General features: G+C 39.6%; 1 protein-coding gene across 1 annotated transcript in view; it reads right to left on the bottom strand.

The window, feature by feature from the left end:
• Nucleotides 1–544: 544 nt before the first annotated feature.
• The window catches only part of LOC139751405 (uncharacterized), a 171,029-nt gene continuing 147,049 nt past the window's right edge, over nucleotides 545–24,524 (bottom strand). Inside the window, exons 11-14 of the mRNA XM_071666792.1 lie at nucleotides 21,709–21,807; nucleotides 10,213–10,275; nucleotides 5,032–5,114; nucleotides 545–4,801 (exon numbers count right to left, since the gene is read on the bottom strand). Of these exons, the coding sequence (XP_071522893.1) occupies nucleotides 5,089–5,114; nucleotides 10,213–10,275; nucleotides 21,709–21,807 (188 nt within the window). The 3' untranslated portion in view covers nucleotides 545–4,801; nucleotides 5,032–5,088. The remainder of the gene's footprint in view (nucleotides 4,802–5,031; nucleotides 5,115–10,212; nucleotides 10,276–21,708; nucleotides 21,808–24,524) is intronic.

Here is a 24,524-nt window from a genome sequence, read left to right as displayed (position 1 = left end):
ATTCTTACTTTACTGAGTTAAGATGAAAATGGTCCAGTTTATTTACTCTCCCAGGCTTTACCTGTTTTCCATATGCTGCAATGTTGAGTCACTTTCCCCCTTCTGTAGGTATTGCTATGGTTTTTGCTTCCAGGAGCTGGCAGCTTGTGTCCCCCATCACTAGCTAGACCATGCAGTACTCTCCAAGCTGCTGTATCACATGATTGCTGTTTGGCAGTGGGCAACTCTAGGGTGGGCCGTTTTGATACCTGTTTGTTTCCATACACCTCTTAGCTTTGGGACTCTTTACCTCTCTCATGCCTTTCCCAATAACTATGACCTGGCACATTTTAAAAGACAGGTTTTTCTTATTCCAGAATTTGCAAATACTTTCCCTTGTCTCATCTGTTTCCCTTTCTTTAACCTCTCCATATTTTGATTAAGGCTTGGCCTTGAACTTTTTTCCACGACCTGAGCCTCCATTATAGAAAAAAAAATCATTCATCACTCCATTTACTTACTTAAATTCTTCTCTATCTTAAAGGATGGTAGAGATGTTTAAAAATAACAAGTGGGAAAAAATTTATTGCATTATATGACTTACAGTACAAAATTATGCCATGCCTCAAATGCTTGCCTTTCATTGATTAGCTTACAAAATCTAACTTTTTTACATGACATGTATTAAAGTCCTCATCTGTGAGTGTTATTTTTAATATATAATCAAAACTTAAGTAATATCATACATAATAAAAAACATTGATATACAACAATCTTTGATTATATGTGTTTTTAGATTACTCTTGTAATGTAGTTAAGAGGACTTTTTGCATGATGATGTATTTACACTACATATTAGATGGAATAATTATTTTAGATGTGATATTGCTAAGTTGCTGCACTTTGGAGTGATTATATGGAGTTATCCAACAATTATCATTTGTCAGAAAGCTTACTTAGATAACTTTGATAGTATGATTAAATATAGATGATCAGTTCTGGGGATCAGAAGCTTGACAGTTTGTGATGAGATGGACGAAAATTTTTTAGGTAAAACAGTGATTGGCCTTGACTTTCACAATGGCATCTAACCATTTAATTGAAGGCATTTCCTTTCTCTTATTACTGTTTTTCTTTTGTTACTTTAGCAACACATACTCACATACTGATCTCCAACACAGTCTTAAGTTTCCCACTATCCTTCAAAGATTTAATCTTCTGTTGTTCAGTCTTCCAATTCACTGTTTAACTTAATTTTCATTAATGATTCTTTTTCTTTTATATACCCATAAGGAAGCCACTAATCTTTTGAACACATACAAGTGTCCCGTGGTACAAGCACATGGCACCTGTTTTATTTATATGATAGAACAAGCTAACATGTAGTACTGAACAGCAGATGTTTTGAGTAATGTTGCTTTGAATATTACTTTACGAGGGTTTCATGATGATTTGCAGTCTTAATACTGGGCTGAACATTTCCCTTACTAACTAATGTGAATGCTGACAGGTGCATATGGTATGGATGAATAGTATGTAAACTTAAGTGATAAAAGATGAGTAATGAAATTGCTGCAAGAAGTAATGTAGACTTGATATAATGGACGTAAAGTATATGCAATAAGATTGAAAATAAAATTATTGCACACCCTTGTTATATTGAAAGAGAAGAATAACAGAGCTATATATGAGATACCAACACAATTTTTGCTTTTGTTTTTATTCTTAGGTTTTGATTTTCCTGGCTTATGAATTTAATGATGATTCAAAGAAGAATTGATAAAGGCACAGTTGCATTAATCCTACAAGTAAATATGATTAGTACTGACTCCATACTGTATGGTCCAACCTACTTTAGAACCAGCTTATTGGCTTTAGTCATATGTGCATGATACTTTACTTTGTATACATACAACAAAGGGGATATGAGTACTCTAGTTTATGAAAGTCTGATATAAATCAAATAACGTCTCCTTCGGTAACACTGTAAATCCAGAGCATTAGAAGTCAAGAAATTTATTACCATAATTTCACATTCTTACAAAAAGTATGTTCTTACCAAAGTCTGAATTTTCAAAATATATATGCAGATACAGTACTTTGCATCTGCCTTTCTGGCAAACCCTCATCGTAGGTACTCATAGGTAGGTAATGAGATTATACCACCAGTTACCAGTTATTAGACACATCTGATTATTAATATTACCTCCATGTATTGGAGCAACTGACTCTAAAATATGGTTGGTGTATTGCTTAGTAGATTAATGACATGGTTTCAAAACCATCTGATCAATTCAGAGAATACATGGTGCATAACCTATTACCATATACCCCCATACTAGTTTGGAGTATAACATGGTGAGTAACCCTCTAACAACTACTGATACTCCTTGAATAGGAGGTAACAGGCTGTAGACAGCAGCTACCCAGGAAATTATTACCTCTCTGACTTTGTAGTATTGAAGTGTTGCCTTAGCATGTTGCACTCTTGACTTCAAAGCTGCTAATCTTATTTTGTCTGTTTAAAGCTAAGCTACCAGGTTAAACGTAATGTCTTTTCTTTACATCTACCACATGTCAATACACTTTTCTTATTTATCTTATCGACATCCTTTCTCACTCCTTTGTTTTCTTTCTACAAAATTGTAAAAAAAAAGCCCCTTTTTCTTTAAAATTAAAGCCTGCCCTTTATTGCCCTTCAATTCATGACAAGTCTTTCTTATGAAACAGATCTGAGTACTGTATGAAATGGTGAGTAACCCAGTGAGTGTTTCCTGACTGCCTGCATGAGGTTACTCCAAGATTAAAAGGTCATCTTTGGCTTGGTTATATCATTGTCAGTGAAGGATAAGGATTACAGTCTTATTAAGGAACTTCTCACTTCAAAGGAGTACATCATTCACTGCTACTTACTGTAGTTTAGCCTTAAAGCTGCAGGAACCTTATAATAGGGTCAGCAGTGATAATGATAATGGTATGCTATCACAAACAACTCTGTGACAAGTTCTGAGTATACCAGCGTGGGTAACCCACTCCTTTTGATCAGTTCTAAACATGTTAGTGAGAGTCCCAATCCTAGCTCCTCCATAAGTTTTTCTGAAACTCCTAAGGTATGTGCCTTACATTCGACCAGCTTTGAAAATATGATGGTTAAGGACAAACCACCACCAATTACTCCAAGATCAATTTTGAACATACTGTAAATAATTTTTTTCATAACGAGTTCTAAGTATCCACTGGTGAGTAGTCCACCATCAACTCCTCCATGAACAGTTCTGAGCATCAAGTAACTCATTTCCAACTCTGTAACTATATCTGAACATACATCAATCCCAATTTTTCCATGATATGATCTGAACATATCAAAGGTAAGCAACCCAATTCTAACTACTTCAGAACCAGTTTTATGCATGTTACAGAAATTTCCCTCTACCAAACTCCTTCATGACTAGTTTTGAGCATAGTAAGCTATCACCAACTCTTCCATGCATCTATGATCAGTTCTAAGCTTGCCATAGTGAGTAACCCATCAACAACTCCCCAATGATCAGCTCTGAACATAATTTAAGTGAATAATTCATGTTCATACCCTCCATTACCAGGTATGAGTACACCATGATGAATTACCTATCACTAATACCTACAGGATCAGCTCTGAATATCTCACAATGACCTATCCACAGTGAACTGCATGACTAATTTTGAACAAATCTTGAAGAGTAACCTACCACCGACTCCATTGCTGATCATATCATGGTGATCATTCCACTTCCAGTTCCTTCATGATCATTCCTAAACATATCATAGTGAACAACTGATGACTAGCTCTTACTTGCTCAGTTTTGAACATAACATGATGAATTGCTCACCACTAATTTCTTCATGACTAGTTCTGAAAAATTCTGTGGTGAATAAATCACCATCAAATTAACCATGATCAATCTGAACATAACATGGTTTAAAGTCATGGTATGGGTCTTTAAGATGTGAGAGACATTTCTAACTTTAGGATGAGTCTTACTCTATTGGCTGTTAAGAGAATTTGATACAATCAATGATTTTATCCTCTCACCTTGTTGCATGATAATCTTTTTTTTTTTCATATAGAGAATACAGCTGTTTGTAATACAATGAAATTGAGTTTACAAACAAGATATAACAATTCTGTGATATATAAAGTCATTTATATAACTCAAATGAAAAAGCCATTGATTATTAACATTCTTAGATTTTTATCTAGCTAATTAGATAATGATGACTTACATTTAAGATCTTCACTTTGTATTTAGTCACAAATCATTCAAAGATTTGAAAGTCTTTTGCTACAGAAACTAATCATTTGCAGTGATAACAGTAATTCAGATATAGATTGGGGCTTTGATAACAAAAACCGTGAAAATGAGGGACCTTTACATGCCCCAGGAATGAGACATTTTACCTGTTTTCCATCACCGTTAGAAACAGAATGTGAGATGCTGTGATTACTACTGAGGTAGGTATGGATCACTCACGTCAATATCTGTATAGTTTTCAAAATATAAAGATATAACATTTGTTCAAACACTGCTGGGAAAAGTTTTATGTGATGAGGCAGCTAATTCTGAAGTCGGTGTTTCCAGCTTAAGTTGAAGACCACTGGGGAAATCAACAGAAAATACAAGATGAGAACAACAGTGTGATAATATGGATAATGGGAAAAATAGGAGATTCCTTTGTATTTTCCAACTGCTCCATAACCCATTAAATTTCAGGTCACTGATCAGCCACTGAACCACCATGGAGGCAGTGACCTCTTGTCAGGTGAAGTTATGGGCCATCAGCTCTGAAATTAAAGATCTAGCCTTAAAAGAAATTGAGAAAATGGCTCTATGTAAACTTAACTTATAATTCTGTCATTCTTCATTTTCTGGGAAACTTTAGCTTTAGATTAATGTGTTGATCAGATCAAACCAATAGTAAAAAAAATCCTTTGTAAAAAACCAAAGTGTCTTGGAAGCTTGATATACCATCAATATTGTAGACTAGAAAAACAAGAAAAATGCCTCAGCTTACCTTAGTGTACCAGCATACAGATAAGAAAAGAGAATGTTTTCTTCTGGATGAGATGTTTTAACTGCACCGAGCAGGACTGTGGCCTTCAAAATACAAAACAAGCACATTCAGAATAATTGTATATTCAAATGATGAAAATGAAAAACTTTAGACTTCCAGCTACTGATATCCATTATCTATGAAGTAATAACACTGATGCAGTGAAAAACAATCTACTTAGCATTCTGTTAAAAGATTTTAAGGCACTCCCCTGACTAACTAGGAATCTGCCAGCATGATATTCCTCTGGTGATGAATGATGCGGTATTTCCTCACATGGTCCTTTCCTTGGAAGACAGTCTCTATAGTGCAAAAAGCTGCCTAAATATCACTTCTCTTGTGAAAAGCTGCTTATATGGAAATCAACCATTGTTAAACTACCATCTACAGTATATGGAAACTCCCTGATAAGAAACTCTTTATGGCACTTCTCTTGCAAAAAGGTTTTGTGTGATGCTTCCCAAATCAAAACTTTCACAAGCTCTTTCTTTTATACCTATTTGCTTCTCCCACTTTAGTGAGGTGCTGTCTGGAACAAATGAACAATGACTTCACTTGCATTCAGACAGATTTTAGGTTCCTTGTGTAATGCACCAAAGCCAGAGGCTTGACTGCTTCTCATGCCCTAGTTCAGCTGATGGCGCATTGCACCCCCATATACTACATCAATCGAACTCACTTTCTTCAATCTATTCCTCTTCCCATTGTTTACTCCTTCCTTCCATTTTCTTCTTAGCAGTGCTTTCTCCCTTGCTCTCTCCACTTACACATAGATCCTTTAAGCCAGCCTATCTTCCCTCATCCTCTCTATATGCCAATACCATTTCAGCACACCCAGTTTGGCCTTCTCAGTCAGAGTGCACTTTCTCCTACACTTCTTTCTGACATTGTCAATCTGAATATGATCAACTTGTCTTGTTGTGTATTGTTCTTAGGCATTTTATTTCCAACACTTCCACCCTCTACCTTGCTTTTGCATTTAAGGCCAGAGTGATGGCCTTACAACACTGTTGGAACTATTTTTTTTTATTTATTTTGCTTTGTTGCTGTCTCCCGCCTTAGTGAGGTAATGCAAGGAAACAGACGAAAGAATGGCCCAACCCATCCACATACACATGTATATACATACACGTCCACACATGCAAATATACATACCTATACATCTCAGTGTACACATATATATACACACACAGACATATACATATATACACATGTACATAATTCATACTGTCTGCCTTTATTTATTCCCATCGCCACCTTGCCACACATGGAATAACAACCCTCTCCCCCCCTCATGTGTGCAGGGTAGCGCTAGGAAAAGACAACAAAGGCCCCATTCGTTCACACTCAGTCTCTAGCTGTCATGTAATAAGGCACCGAAACCAGAGCTCCATTTCCACATCCAGGCCCCACACAACTTTCCATGGCTTACCCCAGACGCTTCACATGCCCTGGTTCAATCCATTGACAGCACGTCGACCCCTGGTATACCACATCGTTCCAATTCACTCTATTCCATGCACGCCTTTCACCCTCCTGCATGCACTCAAAATCTTTTTCACTCCATCTTTCCACCTCCAATTTGGTCTCCCACTTCTCCTGGTTCCCTCCACCTCTGACACATATATCCTCTTGGTCAATCTTTCCTCCCTCATTCTCTCCATGTGACCAAACCATTTCAAAACACCCTCTTCTGCTCTCTCAACCACACTCTTTTTATTTCCACACATCTCTCTTACCCTTACATTACTTACTCGATCAAACCACCTCACACCACATATTGTCCTCAAACATCTCATTTCCAGCACATTCACCCTCCTGCGCACAGCTCTATCCATAGCCCATGCCTCATAACCATACAACATTGTTGGAACCACTATTCATTCAAACATACCCATTTTTGCTTTCTGAGATGATGTTCTCGACTTCCAAACATTCTTCAAAGCTCCCAGAATTTTCCCCCCCCTCCCCCACCCTATGATTCACTTCTGCTTCCATGGTTCCATCCGCTGCCAGATCCACTCCCAGATATCTAAAACACTTTACTTCCTCCAGTTTTTCTCCATTCAAACTTTCCTCCCAATTGACTTGACCCTCAACCCTACTGTACCTAATAACCTTGCTCTTATTCACATTCACTCTCAGCTTTCTTCTTTCACACACTTTACCAAAGTAAGTCACCAGCTTCTGCAGTTTCTCACCTGAATCAGCCACCAGCACTGTATCATCAGCAAACAACAACTGACTCACTTGCCAAGCTCTCTCATCCACAATAGACTGCATACTTGCCCCTCTTTCCAAAACTCTTGCATTAACCTCCCTAACAACCCCATCCATAAACAAAATAAACAACCATGGAGACATCACGCTCCCCTGCTGCAAACAAACATTCACTGAGAACCAATCACTTTCCTCTCTTCCTATACGTACACATGCCTTACATCTTCAATAAAAACTTTTCACTGCTTCTAACAACTTACCTCCCACACCATATATTCTTAATACCTTCCACAGAGCATCTCTATCAACTCTATCATATGCCTTCTCCAGATCCATAAATGCTAGATACAATTCCATTTGCTTTTCTAAGTATTTCCCACATACATTCTTTAAAGCAAACACCTGATAAACACATCCTGTACCACTTCTGAAACCACACTGCTCTTCCCCAGTCTGATGCTCTGTACATGCCTTCACCCTCTCAATCAGTACCCTCCCATATAATTTCCCAAGAATAATCAACAAACTTATACCTCTGTAATTTGAGCACTCACTCTTACCCCCTTTGCCTTTGTACAATGGCACTATGCACGCATTCCGCCAGTCCTCAGGCACCTCACCATGAGTCATACATACATTAAATAACCTTACCAACCAGTCAACATTACAGTCACCCCCTTTTTTAATAGATTCCACTGCAATACCATCCAAACCTGCTGCCTTGCCGGCTTTCAACTTCCACAAAGCTTTTACTACATCTTCTTTGTTTACCAAATCATTCTCCCTAACCCCTCTCACTTTGCACACCACCTTGACCAAAAAAACCTATATCTGCCACTCTATCATCAAACACATTCACCAAACCTTCAAAATACTCACTCCATCTCCTTCTCACATCACCACTACTTGTTATCACCTCACCATTAGCCCCCTTCACTGATGTTCCCATTTGTTCCCTTGTCTTACGCACTTTATTTACCTCCTTCCAAAACATCTTTTTATTCTCCCTAAAATTTGATGATACTCTCTCACCCAAACACTCATTTGCCCTCTTTTTCACCTCTTGCACCTTTCTCTTGACCTTCTTCCTCTTTCTTTTATACATCTACCAGTCATTTGTATTATTTCTCTGCAAAAATCCTCCAAATTCTCTGCTCTTTCACTAATAATCTTACTTCATCCCACCACTCACTACCCTTTCTAATCTGCCCACTTCCCACAATTCTCATGCTGCAAGCATCTTTCCTTCCCCACTCCCCTTACGTCCTTTGTTCTCCCCTTTTTCCATTCTGTACTCAGTCTCTTCTGGTACTTCCTCATACAAATCTCCTTCCCAAGCTCACTTACTCTCACCACTCTCTTCACCCCAACATTCTCTCTTCTTTTCTGAAAACCTCTACAAATCTTCACCTTCGCCTCCACAAGATAATGATCAGACATCCCTCCAGTTGCACCTCTCAGCACATTAACATCCAAGAGTTTCTCTTTCACGCGCCTATCAATTAACACGTAATCCAATAATGCTCTCTGGCCATCTCTCCTACTTACATATGTATACTTATGTATCTCTCTTTTTAAACCAGGTATTCCCAATCACCAGTCCTTTGTCAGCACATGAATCTACAAGCTCTTCACCATTTCCATTTACAACACTGAACACCCCATGTACACCAATTATTCCCTCAACTGCCACATTACTCACCTTTGCATTCAAATCACCCATCACTATAACCTGGTCTTGTGCATCAAAATTATTAACACACTCACTCAGCTGCTCCCAAAACACTTGCCTCTCATGATCTTTCTTCTCATGCCCAGGTGCATATGCACCAATAATCACCCATCTCTCTCCATCCACTTTCAGTTTTACCCATATCAATCTATCACATGTTATATATTAATCTTATACTTTCTTTACTTACTCTTATCAATTCCTTTGCTCATTTTTCATTGCTTTTTTTCTCTTAATCACCTTGGACTTTACCCTGAACATTTCCAAACAATCCCATTGCATTCCACTTCAGCTATGTTCTTCCTTAGTGCCAAAAAATTTAGATTTCTCATGAAAATTAGCTCTAATTTCCTTTCTTTTCATCCTGGTTACAGTCATGCACATTCATATGACATAGCCTAAGTCTTTAAGTTTATTTATCTCACTTGACTCCTTCTGTTCCCTTTTTTAGAAAGTGATAATACAAGATGAAAGGGTATCCATCCTCCAGCTATCACCCCTGTTAGTCACCGTAGTTGATACACTGCTACTCCAATAATTAAAGAAAAAATTTTACCTTGATACTCATTAGAAATTGTGCAAGTCAACCACATACAAAGAAGGTATTATATGATTATAATCTTTTATTCATATGGGAAGGTTGTTATGAGAAATTGGTATTTGAAATTCAAATGGCCTTCTCTTTCTTGGCATTGATCACTGTGTGAGCATTGAATATTACAGTCCGGTATTCACAATAAACCCCTCTGACCTTAGATAATGGTAAACACCTTTTTTTGAAAACAAGCTTATATTTTGAAGAACACTGCAGTGATGTCCCTAAAAAACCTGTCTGTTTAGTTCCATCAGTCCTGGACAAATTCTTCTCCATCAAAATTAGGATACAGCCAGCAAAACACAGATTCACTTAGATGTTATTTTCTAGTAGGGATTTTGATGCATGCATCTGTATCATATCCTCCTAGAAAAAATTAACCTCTATGGCATTTCTGTTCAGAAATTATATGGTGCTTCTCCAGTAAGAAACTATGTGATACTCTTGTAAAAACTATCTATATGGCATTCCTCACATAAAGAGTTACTTATAAGAAACTCCCATTGTAAGCTAATAACTTAAAATCTCTTCATAAAGACTTAATTTTTATGGTAATTCCAAAAGCAGATAGAGAAAATAGAATTGGTTGATTTACCTTCAAGCAGATTAATAACCTCTGTCTTGGTTGTGAATCTAGCGATGTCTAGCGCAGTGTTACCTGTTGAAAGCGGTGAATGTTAAGCTTTCATAATAAGAAAAACAAATATATACATCATATTATGGTATTCAGTATTTTAGGGCTGGGCTCAAAGTCAGATTTGAACCAGGGCATGTGAAGCATCTTGGGTAAGCCATGGATAGGAAGCTGTGGTTTCGATGCATTACACATGACAGCAAGAGACTAAGTGTGAACGAATGTGGACTTTTTTGTCTGTTTTCATGGTGTTACCTCGCTGAAACAAGGGTAGAGATGCTGTTTCCTATAGGGCAGGGTAGCGACAGGAATGGATGAAGGCAAAGATGAATATGTACATGTGTATATATGTATATCCCTATGCATGTGTATGTTAATACGTATGTGTGCGTATATGGGCGTTTATGTATATATGTGTGTATATGAGTGGATAGGCCATTCTTCGTCTGTTTCCAGGCGTTTCCTTGCTGACATGGTAGGATCAGGAAACAGGCGAAGAAGGGCCCATCCACTGATATAAACATATATATATATCCCTGGGGATAGGGGAGAAAGAATACTTCCCATGCATTCCCCGTGTGCCACAGAAGGCAACCAAAGGGGACGGGAGCAGGAGGGGGCTAGAAACCCTCCCCTGCTTGTATTTTAACTTTCTAAAAGGTGACACAGAAGATGTCATGCAGAGAGTGCTCATTCTCTTCGGAAGCTCAGACTGGGGTGTCTAAATGTGTCTAGATGTAACCAAGATGAGAAAAAAGGAGAGATATGTAGTATGTTTGAGGAAAGGAATCTGGATGTTTTGGCTCTGAGTGAAATGAAGCTCAAGGGTGAAGGGGAAGGGTGGTTTGGGAATGTTTTGGGAGTAAAATGTTAGGGGTTGGTGAGAGAACAAGAGCAAAGGAAGGAGTAGCACTACTCCTGAAAGAGGAGTTGTGGGAGTATGTGATAGAGTGTAAGAAAGTAAACTCTAGATTGATATGGGTAAAACCGAAAGTGGATGGAGATAGATGGATGATTATTGATGCCTATACACCTGGGCATGAGAAGAAAGATCATGAGAGGCAAGTGTTTTGGGAGCAGCTGAGTGAGTGTGTTAGCAATTTTGATGCACGAGACCAGGTTATAGCGATCGGTGATTTGAATGCAAAGGTGAGCAATGTGGCAGTTGAAGGAATAATTGGTGTACATGGGGTGTTCAATGTTGTAAATGGAAATGGTGAACAGTTTATAGATTTCTGTGCTGAAAAACGACTGGTGATTGGGAATACCTGGTTTAAAAAGAGAGATATACATAAGTATGTATATGTAAGTAGGAGAGATGGCCAGAGAGCGTAATTGGATTAAGTGTTAATTGATAGGTACATGAGAGAGAGACTTTTGGATGTTAATGTACTGAGAGGTGCAACTGGAGGGATGTCTGATCATTATCTTGTGTAGGCAAAGGTGAAGATTTGTAGGCACCAATAATCACCCATCTCTCTTCATCCACTTTCAGTTTTACCCATATCAATCTAGAGTGAAGAGAGTGGTGAGAGTAAGCGAGCCTGGGAAGGAGCCTTGTGTGAGGACGCACCAGGAAAGACTGAGTGCAAAATGGAAAGAGGTGAGAGCAAAGGATGTAAGGGGAGTGGGGGAGGAATGGGAGCATTTAGGGAAGCAGTGATGGCCTTCGCAAAAGATGCTTGTGGCATGAAAAGCATGAGAGGTGGGTAGATTAGAAAGGGAAGTGAGTGGTGGGATGAAGAAGTAGGATCATTAGCGAAAGAGAAGAGAGAGGCATTTGGACAATTTTTGCAGGGAAATAGTGCAAATGACTGGGACATATATAAAAGAAAGAGGCATGAGGTCACAGAAAGGTGCAAGAGGTGAAATAGAGGGCAGATGAGACGTTGGGTGAGAGAGTATGATTAAATTTTAGGGAGAATAAAAAGATGTTTTGTGAGAATGTAAATAAAGTGCGTAAGACAAGAGAATAAATGGGAACATCGGTGAGGGGGCTAATGGGGAGGTAATAACATGTAGTGGTGATGTGAGAAGGATATGGAGTGAGTATTTTGAAGGTTTGTTGAATGTCTTAGGTGATAGAGTGGCAGATATAGGGTGTGTGTGTGTGTGTGTGTGGTTGAGGTGGTGAGCAAAGTGAGAGGGTCAGAGAGAATGATTTGGTAAACAGAGAAGAGGTAGTGAAAGCTTTGCAGAAGATGAAAGCCGGCAAGGTGGCGGGTTTGGATGGTATTGCAGTGGAATTTATTAAAAAAGGGGGTGACTATGTTTGTGACTGGTTGGTGAGGATATTCAATGTATGTATGGCTTATGGTGAAGTGCCTCAGGATTGGCGGAATGCATGCATAGTGCCATTGTACAAAGGCAAAGGGGATAAAGGTGAGTGTTCAAATTACAGAGGTATAAGTTTGTTGAGTATTCCTGGGAAACTATATGGGAGGGTATTGATTGAGAGGGTGAAGGCATGTACAGAGCATCAGATTGGGGAAGAGCAGTGTGGTTTCAGAAGTGGTAGAGGATGTGTTGATCAGGTGTTTGCTTCGAAGAATGTATGTGAGAAATACTTAGAAAAGCAAATGGATTTGTATGTAGCATTTATGGATCTGGAGAAGGCATATGATAGAGTTGATAGAGATGCTCTGTGGAAGGTATTAAGAATATATGGTGTGGGAGACAAGTTGTTAGGAGCAGTGAAAAGCTTTTATCGAGGATGTAAGGCATGGGTACGTGTAGGAAGAGAGGAAAGTGATTGGTTCTTAGTGAATGTAGGTTTGCGGCAGGGGTGTGTGATGTCTCCATTGTTGTTTAATTTGTTTATGGATGGGGTTGTTAGGGAGGTTAATGCAAGAGTTTTGGAAAGAGGGGCAAGTATGCAGTCTGTTGTGGATGAAAGAGCTTGGGAAGTGAGTCAGTTGTTGTTCGCTGATGATACAGCACTGGTGGCTGATTCATGTGAGAAACTGCAGAATCTGGTGACTGAGTTTGGTAAAGTGTGTGAAAGAAGAAAGCTGAGAGTAAATGTGAATAAAAGCAAGGTTATTAAGTACAGTAGGGTTGAGGGTCAAGTAAATTGGGAGGTAAGTTTGAATGGAGAAAAACTGGAGGAAGTGAAGTGTTTTAGATATCTGGGAGTGGATTTGGCAGTGGATGGAACCATGGAAGCGGAAGTGAATCATTTGTTAGGGAGGGGGTGAAAATTCTGGGAGCCTTGAAGAATGTTTGGAAGTCGAGAACATTATCTCGGAAGGCAAAAATGGGTATGTTTGAAGGAATAGTGGTTCCAACAATGTTGTATGGTTGCGAGGTGTGGGCTATGGATAGAGTTGTGCGGAGGAGGGTGGATGTGCTGGAAATGAGATGTTTGAGGTCAATATATGGTGTGAGGTGGTTTGATTGAGTAAGTAATAATAGGGTAAGAGAGATGTGTGGTAATAAAAAGAGTGTGGTTGAGAGAGCAGAAGAGGGTGTTTTGAAATGGTTTGGTCACATGGAGAGAATGAGTGAGGAAAGATTGACCAAGAGGATATATGTGTCAGAGGTGGAGGGAACGAGAAGTGGGAGACAAATTGGAGGTGGAAAGATGGAGTGAAAAAGATTTTGAGTGATCGGGGCCTGAACATGCAGGAGGGTGAGTGGTGTGTAAGGAACAGAGTGAGTTGGAACGATGTAGTATACCGGGGTCGACGTGCTGTCAATGGATTGAATCAGGGCATGTGAGGCATCTGGGATAAACCATGGAAAGTTCTGTGGGGCCTGGATGTGGAAAGGGAGCTGTGGTTTCGGTGTATTATTACATGACAGTTAGAGACTGAGTGTGAACGAATGTGGCCTTTGTTGTGTTTTCCTAGCGCTACCTCGCATACATGAGGGGGGAGGGGGTTGCTATTTCATGTGTGGTGAGGTGGCGATGGGAATGAATAAAGGGAGATGGTATGAATTATGTACATGTGTATATATGTATATGTCTGTGTGTCTATATATGTATACACTGAGATGTATAGGTATGTATGTTTGCGTGTGTGGACGTCTGTTTCCTTGCGCTACCTCGCTAACGTGGGAGACAGCGACAAAGAAAATAAATAAATAAATGAAAAAAGAAATATATATATATATATCCCTGGAGAGGTGTTACTGGATTTCACCTGCTTTAGGCTGCACCACGAGTGAAAAGTCACTTTTGTTAAGGCTGTATCGTTGGGTGTGCCGTGTCATTAATATGCTTCTCACTCCAACGGAGTCTGTAATTTCCTTCTAGTAAATGTAATACATTCTTGGGCTGCAGGATTCATTAGAAAGTTCCTGGGGTAAGTATAAATAAAATGGATAACTTTAGGATGTAAGAAATTCTTCCCATGTATTCCTTATGTGTTGCAGAAGGCAGATAAAAGGTGTCGGAGCAGGGCCCTAGAAAACATCCCTCTATGCATTTCAGTTTCTAGAAGATAGAACAGAAGAGGGAGGTAAATGAGGATTGCTCATCCTTCAGGAAGGTTCAGGATGAGGTGTCTGAATGTGTGTGGATGTAACCAAGAGTAGAAGAAAGATTAGATTGGTAATATGTTTGAGGAAAGAAACCTGGATGTTCCAACTCAAAGTGAAACAAAGCTCATGGGTAAGGGGAAAGAGTGGTTTAGGTGCATTTTGAGTCAATGTCAGGGGTTAGTGGGAGGGCAAGAGTGAAGGAAGGGGCAGCACTACTGCTGATGCAGGAATTGTGGAATGTGTGAAACCATATAAGGAATGAACCCTAGGCTAAGGTAGGAAAAATGAAAATGGGTTATGAGAGATTATTAGTCTGATGCACCTGGCCAAGAGAGGATGATGAAGGCAAAGGTTCGTGAATGTGCCAGTAGTTTTTGATGTAAGAGACTAGGTAATAATGAAGGTTGATTTAAATGCAAAGTGAATAATGTGGTGGTTGAGGGTGTAATTGTGGGGAATGGGGTATTAAGTAAGGTGAACAATAATGGCAAACAGCTTGTGAAGTTGTGTGCTGAAAGAGGTCTGATGATTGGGAATACCTGATTTCAAAAGAGGGACATGCATAATATGTAATCATACACTGGTGATTAAGAAAGATGTGACATGGGCATTATTGAATTACGTGCTAATTGATAGGCATGCTAAAGAGAGACTCTAGGATGCGAATGTGCTGAGTGTGGTAGCTAGTAGGATGTCTGCTTATTACCTGGTGAAGGCAAGGGTGAAGATTTGTAGGTTTTTGGGAAAGAGGTAGTGATAGTGGTGAGAAGAGGATGGTGAAAGTAAGTGAGCTTGGAAGAGATTTGTGTGAAGAGATACTAGGAGAGATTGAGTGAAGAATGGCTAAAGGTGAGAATAAACAGAGCCTGAGGAGTGAGAGAGGAATGGGAGGCATTTAGGGAAGCAGTGGTGGTATGTCTGACATAAGTCTGGCATTTGGAAAGTGGGAAGTGGGCAGGTGAGAAAGGGCAGTGAGTGTTGAAATCATGAAGTGAAATTGCTAGTTAAAATTGGAGATGCATGGGTGAAGGAGTATATGTGATTCGGGGATGTACAAGAGAAAGTGGCAGGAGACCAAGAGGAAGGTGCAGAGGCTGAAAAAGAGGGCAAATGAGAGCTGGAGTGAGCAAGTATCAGCAAACCTCAGGGAGAAGTTTTGAAAAGAGGTTAGATGTGAGAAAAAAAAGAGAGCACATGGGAACATTGGTGAAAGGCACAAATGGTGAAGTTGTAACAAACAGTGATGAGAGGGGATGGAGTGAGTACTTTGGAGAACTGTTGAATGTGTTTTATAACACAGTGGCAGATGTAGGATGTTTAGGCTAGGGAGGTAGGCATAGTCATGGCAAGTGGTATGGTAAACAGAGAGGAGATGGTAAAAGCTGTGTATAAGATGAAATGTGGCAAGGTAACAAAGGGATGACTGTGTTGTTGATTGGTTAGTTAGGATTTTCAGTATAGGTAGGGATCATGTCGAGGTATCTGAAAACTGGCAGAATGCATATTTAGTGCCATTATTTAAAGGAAAGGAGGACAAAGGTAAATGCACTACACTACGGAGGTGTAAGTTGAAGAGTGTACCTGAAAAGTTGTATGGAAGAGTGGTGATTAAGAGGGTGGTGACATGCACAGAGCATCAGACAAGGGATGAATAATGTGTTTTCAGGAGTATCAGAGGATGTGTGGATCAGGTGTATGCTTTGAGGAATGTACGGAAGAAATGCTGTGAGAAACGGACAGATTTGTGTGTGGCAGTTATGAATCTGGAGAAAGCATATGCTGTGGTTGACAGAGATAGGGATACTTTGGGGAAGGTCATATGAGTATATGGTGTGTGAGGAATGCTAGTAAAAACAGTGAAGGATTTTAGAGATAGTGAGGAGGGTGAGTGCAAAAGTTTGTGCGTGAGTATGGGAGAGTATGTGAGAAGAGAAAGATGAGAGTGAATGTGTATGAAAGCAGGTTTCTTTTTTTTTAGTTTAGCAGTGCAAAGTGAAATATTAGTTGAGATGTGAGTTTGAATGGAGAAAACTTAGAGGGAGTGATGCATTTTAGATCCCTGGGAGTGGAGGTGGCAGCAAATGGAACAATGAAAGCGGAGATGAGTCATAAGGTGGATGAGGGGATGAAGGTTCTGGAAGCACTGAGGGATGTGTGGAAAGAGATGTTACCATCTAAAAGGGCAAAAATGGTTGTATTTAAAGGTATAGTGGTGTTGGTGATGTCATATAGATGTGAGGCATGGGCTATAGAAGAGAACGTACTGAAGAGGGTGGATGTGTTGGAAATGAAATGTTTTGGGACAGTGTTTGGTATGAGGAGAGTTGACTAAGTAATAAAAGGTTAAGAAATAGATGTCATACTGTAATAAAAAGAGTTTGGTTTACATGAGTTTACATGAGAAAGACAGACAACAGGAGGCCTGATTGGCCCATGACAGGGTTGTCTGGTAAAAAAAAAAGGATTTTAACTTGACAAGAAAATGAAATTCAGCTCAGCCATTTTTAAGCTATCACTAACTCTGCACTGCTGCATATTAGCCTTTTAATGTCCCTGTTACCACTGTTGTTTATACAGTTATTTCTATTTCTGGCTTTTTCTGAGTATACCTGAATTTATAAGATATTTGTCTAAACAACTTTTGAAGGTCTTTATAGTCTTAGCATTCACTACATGTGATGGTAACTTATTCCAGTGCTCAACATACCTATAGGAAAAGAAGCTTTTTCCCATGCCATACTACATCTTTAGTTTTGAGTCTTATTTCATTTGTCCTGGTAACTGTATTTTCTTGTATTTCGAAAAGATGTTTGTGATTTACTTTGTTGAACTTGTTCAGAATTTTGAGCGCGTGGATTAAGTTGCCATGAAGTTAACGTTTTTTTAAGGGAGAAGAAAACCCAATTGTCTTAGCCTCTCTTCGTATGCCAGATTTCTAAGGGATGGGATCAATTTTGCCATGCATCTTTGTACTTGCTCTAATTTTTCCTCATCTTTTTTGTAGTTTGAGGACTAAAACTGGAAAGCATATATTCAAGGTGTGGTCTTACTAGAGAATTACAGAGTGTGAGAATTGTTTCTGATTTCATGTAATATATGTTCCTGGCTATGAAGCCTAACATTTTTTTTCTAACTTGCTGCTTGACACTTTAGTGTATTTCAGATTGTTGCTAATGACAATTCCAAGGTCTTTTTCTTCATATACTTCAGAGTTTCTGAATCGTTTGTAGTCATAATGTATATTCTTGTCTCCAAAAAGCATAACTGTACACCTGTCTCCATTAAACTGCAATTGCCATCTGTCTGACCAACTCTTAGGAAATTAAGATCTCTTTAAATCATTTTGCAGTCCTACCTGTTTAGAGCTCTACCTCCTTGTTTAATATCATCAGCAAATTTGGAGATCTTGGATAGGAGACTGAATTTTGGGTCATTAATGTATATTATGAAAAAAATTGGGCCTAGGGCCAATGCCTGTGGCACACCACTTGTTACGTCTATCCAATCTGAGACTTCGCTGTTTAATAGTACATGCTGTTTTCTTCCAGTAAGCCAGTCTCTGATCCATGTACAGAGTTCTTCACCAATTCTGTGTGCTTTAAGGTTATGTAAAAGTCTCTTGTGAGGTACTTTATCGAAAGCCTTTTGGAAATCTAAATATACTACATCAGATAGTAATTTTTGTCCTGATTCTGATTTTTTTTTTTTTTTTTTATACTTTGTCGCTGTCTCCCGCGTTTGCGAGGTAGCGCAAGGAAACAGACGAAAGAAATGGCCCAACCCCCCCCCCATACACATGTACATACACACGTCCACACACGCAAATATACATACCTACACAGCTTTCCATGGTTTACCCCAGACGCTTCACATGCCTTGATTCAATCCACTGACAGCACGTCAACCCCTGTATACCACATCGCTCCAATTCACTCTATTCCTTGCCCTCCTTTCACCCTCCTGCATGTTCAGGCCCCGATCACACAAAATCTTTTTCACTCCATCTTTCCACCTCCAATTTGGTCTCCCTCTTCTCCTCGTTCCCTCCACCTCCGACACATATATCCTCTTGGTCAATCTTTCCTCACTCATTCTCTCCATGTGCCCAAACCATTTCAAAACACCCTCTTCTGCTCTCTCAACCACGCTCTTTTTATTTCCACACATCTCTCTTACCCTTACGTTACTTACTCGATCAAACCACCTCACACCACACATTTTCCTCAAACATCTCATTTCCAGCACATCCATCCTCCTGCGCACATCTCTATCCATAGCCCACGCCTCGCAACCATACAACATTGTTGGAACCACTATTCCTTCAAACATACCCATTTTTGCTTTCCGAGATAATGTTCTCGACTTCCACACATTTTTCAAGGCTCCCAAAATTTTCGCCCCCTCCCCCACCCTATGATCCACTTCCGCTTCCATGGTTCCATCTGCTGACAGATCCACTCCCAGATATCTAAAACACTTCACTTCCTCCAGTTTTTCTCCATTCAAACTCACCTCCCAATTGACTTGACCCTCACCCCTACTGTACCTAATAACCTTGCTCTTATTCACATTTACTCTTAACTTTCTTCTTCCACACACTTTACCAAACTCAGTCACCAGCTTCTGCAGTTTCTCACATGAATCAGCCACCAGCGCTGTATCATCAGCGAACAACAACTGACTCACTTCCCAAGCTCTCTCATCCCCAACAGACTTCATACTTGCCCCTCTTTCCAGGACTCTTGCATTTACCTCCCTAACAACCCCATCCATAAACAAATTAAACAACCATGGAGACATCACACACCCCTGCCGCAAACCTACATTCACTGAGAACCAATCACTTTCCTCTCTTCCTACACGTACACATGCCTTACATCCTCGATAAAAACTTTTCACTGCTTCTAACAACTTGCCTCCCACACCATATATTCTTAATACCTTCCACAGAGCATCTCTATCAACTCTATCATATGCCTTCTCCAGATCCATAAATGCTACATACAAATCCATTTGCTTTTCTAAGTATTTCTCACATACATTCTTCAAAGCAAACACCTGATCCACACATCCTCTACCACTTCTGAAACCGCACTGCTCTTCCCCAATCTGATGCTCTGTACATGCCTTCACCCTCTCAATCAATACCCTCCCATATAATTTACCAGGAATACTCAACAAACTTATACCTCTGTAATTTGAGCACTCACTCTTATCCCCTTTGCCTTTGTACAATGGCACTATGCACGCATTCCGCCAATCCTCAGGCACCTCACCATGAGTCATACATACATTAAATAACCTTACCAACCAGTCAACAATACAGTCACCCCCTTTTTTAATAAATTCCACTGCAATACCATCCAAACCTGCTGCCTTGCCGGCTTTCATCTTCCGCAAAGCTTTTACTACCTCTTCTCTGTTTACCAAATCATTTTCCCTAACCCTCTCACTTTGCACACCACCTCGACCAAAACACCCTATATCTGCCACTCTGTCATCAGACACATTCAACAAACCTTCAAAATACTCATTCCATCTCCTTCTCACATCACCGCTACTTGTTATCACCTCCCCATTTACGCCCTTCACTGAAGTTCCCATTTGCTCCCTTGTCTTACGCACCCTATTTACCTCCTTCCAGAACATCTTTTTATTCTCCCTAAAATTTACTGATAGTCTCTCACCCCAACTCTCATTTGCCCTTTCTTTCACCTCTTGCACCTTTCTCTTGACCTCCTGTCTCTTTCTTTTATACTTCTCCCACTCAATTGCATTTTTTCACTGCAAAAATCGTCCAAATGCCTCTCTCTTCTCTTTCACTAATACTCTTACTTCTTCATCCCACCACTCACTACCCTTTCTAAACAGCCCACCTCCCACTCTTCTCATGCCACAAGCATCTTTTGCGCAATCCATCACTGATTCCCTAAATACATCCCATTCCTCCCCCACTCCCCTTACTTCCATTGTTCTCACCTTTTTCCATTCTGTACACAGTCTCTCCTGGTACTTCCCCACACAGGTCTCCTTCCCAAGCTCACTTACTCTCACCACCTTCTTCACCCCAACATTCACTCCTCTTTTCTGAAAACCCATACTAATCTTCACCTTAGCCTCCACAAGATAATGATCAGACATCCCTCCAGTTGCACCTCTCAGCACATTAACATCCAAAAGTCTCTCTTTCGCACGCCTGTCAATTAACACGTAATCCAATAACGCTCTCTGGCCATCTCTCCTACTTACATAAGTATACTTATGTATATCTCGCTTTTTAAACCAGGTATTCCCAGGTATTCTGATAAATAACATTAAAAAATTCCAACAAATTCATCAGGCTGGATCTTCTATGGCAGAGACCTTGTTGATTGATATAGTTTGTGTTCAAGAAATATGACAATCTTATTGTATTATTTATTCCATCGTTTTACCCAACTCTGACGCTTATTGGGCAGTAGTTCAAGGCACACTTGTTGTCTCCTTTTTCATATATAGGGGTAATATTTGCTAGTTTCCAGTCAGTTGGTACCTGACTGATGAGAGTGTGTTGAAGTGGTTTGGATGTGTGGAGAGAATGAGTTTAAAAATGCTGCCCTTAGTAAGGCACTCTTTTGCATGCTATGGTTTTATCACCCAGGATAGTACATATTCATACATCATTAGTGCATATCATCTTATTTTTTGTAATAATTACCTAGGGACTACTTTCTAAGAATGAGTCCTGGTTGGTCTATCCCTACCCATCCCTACCTCTTTCCTGAGGCTCCTGCAATCTAAGGCTGGAGTAGGAAATTGTGAACTCTTTTGGAGTGAGAAGTTCTTGACGAGATTGTACTCCCAGTGATACAACTTCACCAAAGGTGACTTTTCACTCATGGTGTAACCTTGGGGAGGCAGAGTTTGGTAACACCATTGCATGTCATCTACTATAACAAATGGATTATTTCAAACAAAGCTATGGCTATATACCATTTTCATCTTGAATGGTTAGGTCAGGGCAGGCCTTGAGTAGTGCCTTGGTAACTTCTACTAAACGTCTTCTTGCTGCCCAGTGTAAAGCTGTTTTACCTGTGAGAAAATGTCTGACATGAATATGCATAAAAAGCATTATTGAATAATATTATAAAGTCATGAGATATAATGGAAAGCAATATATATAACAAGGAATTATCCAGATACCTAAAGAATATTAGATAATGTATTACCATTCTTTTCTCAAAGGATATGATTATTTCTGATGAAACAATGATTCAAAGAAATTTTCATATTAGAGTGTTACATGCATCTCTTTGTGTATCATCTGTTTTGGCTTAAGAATCTCCTCACAATTTCAGCTCACCTTCTGCTTTTATCTAATCATGGTGAGAACCTAAGGCAGTTGTGTCAAAATGGCACATTTTTCATTAGTTATATTCATAAAATTCCTATTGGTTTGCATGTAAATGTCCTAAAGAAATCCATGTGGAGCCTAAGAATCATAGTTCAATGACTTCTTCACTGAGCAGTCTTCCTAGCTCTTGACTTCTACCAATCCACCAAAATTTTTAGCTTGTTACATAACTTGATTCAGTAGTTCCATAAATTGTTTTTTTTATGACTCACTAGCTTTATGGACACTAGTCCTCTCAGTTCAACAATTCTAGCAACTAATCACTACCATCAGCAGTCTGGTTTTTACTGATTCTTTATTTCACTAAACTTACTAGCACTTAATAGTTCTTTTTTGCTCACCACTCCTTAAGAATAAATAGTTTCCCTATCGCACAACCTGTTCCTTCATCTCACTTTCATCTCCAGATCTATCAGTTCTCTAACTTCATAATTTCACATGAGCTGCCAGTTCCCCATTTTACCAGTTTTCACATAACTAGTTCTCATTATCTGCTAGTTCTGATTGGGTACCAGTTCTCTCGCTTTCGCATCTCATGAATTACGAAATACATTCTTTCTCTAGTTCTGAAAAATCATGAATTCCTACATCGTATAGTTGTCATTTTACTAAATCTCAAAACTCCAGTTTTCATCAGTAACCACTTACCTCATTAGATCTTATTTATCAACATGTCCCTCATTTCATTTTTCTTATGAATCACCATTTTCTGTACTTTATCATCTCATATTATGGCAGGTAATGCAAAGGGAATGAATTGAAGAGCGGTAGAGTGGTTGAAACAATACTTTGAGGTGGTTTGGGCATGTGGAAAGAGTGCAAGATGGGGAGATTATAAGGAGAGTGTATGATAGTATAATTAAAAGTGTTGGTGTGTGAGGAAGGCCACCTGTAACATGGGGAAATAGTATGGAAGAGCATTTGAGTGAATGAGATATTTGGAGAAAGCATGGAGTGGTGTACACAAGAGAGACCGCCCCCTTGATATGAATTCCTGGAGGGGATGGGCTTCATGCTAGGAGTGCTCATCCTCCTCAAAGGCTTAGACTGGGATGTCTAAATGTGTGTGGATGTAACCTAGATGAGAAAAAGGGAGAGATAGGTTTGAGGTAAGAAACTTGGATGTTTTGGCTTTGAGTGAAATGAAGCTCAAGGGTAAAGGGGAAGAGTGGTATGGGAATGTCTTGGGAGTAAAGTCAGGAGTTGGTGAGAGCACAAGAGCAAAGGAAGGAGTAGCACTACTCCTGAAGCAGGAGTTGTGGGAATATGTGACAGAATGTAAGAAAGTGTACAAGATTGAAATGGATAAAACTGAAAGTGGATGGAGAGAGATGGTTGATTACTGGTGCCTATGCACCTGATCATGAGAAGAAAGATCATGAGAAGCAAGTGTTTTGGGAACAGCTGAGTGAGTGTGTTAGCAGCTTTGATGCCTGAGACTGGGTTATAGTGATGGGTGATGTGAATGCAAATGTGAGTAATGTGGTAGTTGAGGGTATAGTTGGTGTACATAGGGTGTTCAGTGTTATGAATGGAAATGGTGAAGAGCGTGTGGATTTGTGTGCTGACTGGTGATTGGGAATACCTGGTTTGAAAAGAGATATACATAAGTATACGTATGTGAGTAGGAGAGATGTCTAGAGAGTGTTATTGGATCACGTGTTAACTGATAGGCGAGTGAAAGAGAAACTTTTGAATGTTAATGTGCTAAGAGGGGCAGCTGGACGGATGTCTGATCATTATCTTGTGATGGCAAAGGTGAAGATTTGTAGAGGTTATCAGAAAAGAAGAGAGAATGTTGGGAGGAAGAGAGTGGAGAGAGTAAATGAGCTTTGGAAAGGAGACTTGTGTATGGAAGTATCAGGAGAGATTGAGTGCAGAATGGCAAAAAGTGAGAGCAAATGACGCAAGGGGAGTGGGGGAAGAATGGAATGTATTTAGGGGAGCAGTGAGGGCTTGCATAAAAGATGCTTGTGGCATGAGAAAGGTAGGAGGAGGGGAAGATTAGAAAGGGTAGTGAGTGGTGGGATGAAGAAGTAAGATTGTTAGTGAAAGAGAAGAGAGAGGCGTTTGGATTATTTTTGCAGGGAAGTAGTGAAAATGACTGGGAGATGTATAAAAGAAAGCAGCAAAAGGTGAAAAAGAGGCCAAATGAGAGCTGGAGTGAAAGAGTATCATTAGAGATTGGGGAGAATAAAAAGATGTTTTGGAAGGAGGTAAATAAAGTGCATAAGACAAGAGAACAAATGGGAACATTGGTGAAGGGGGCTAATGGGGAGCTAATAACAAATAGTGTTGAAGTGAGAAGGAGATGGAGTGAGTATTTTGAAGGTTTGTTGAATGTGTGTGATAGAGTGGCAGATATAGAGTGTTTTGGTCAAGGTGGTGTGCAAAG

The sequence above is a fragment of the Panulirus ornatus genome, chromosome 11 (assembly GCF_036320965.1).
Source record: "Panulirus ornatus isolate Po-2019 chromosome 11, ASM3632096v1, whole genome shotgun sequence".
NCBI lineage: Eukaryota > Metazoa > Arthropoda > Malacostraca > Decapoda > Palinuridae > Panulirus > Panulirus ornatus.
This window is presented reverse-complemented; position numbering and strand designations above follow the sequence as displayed.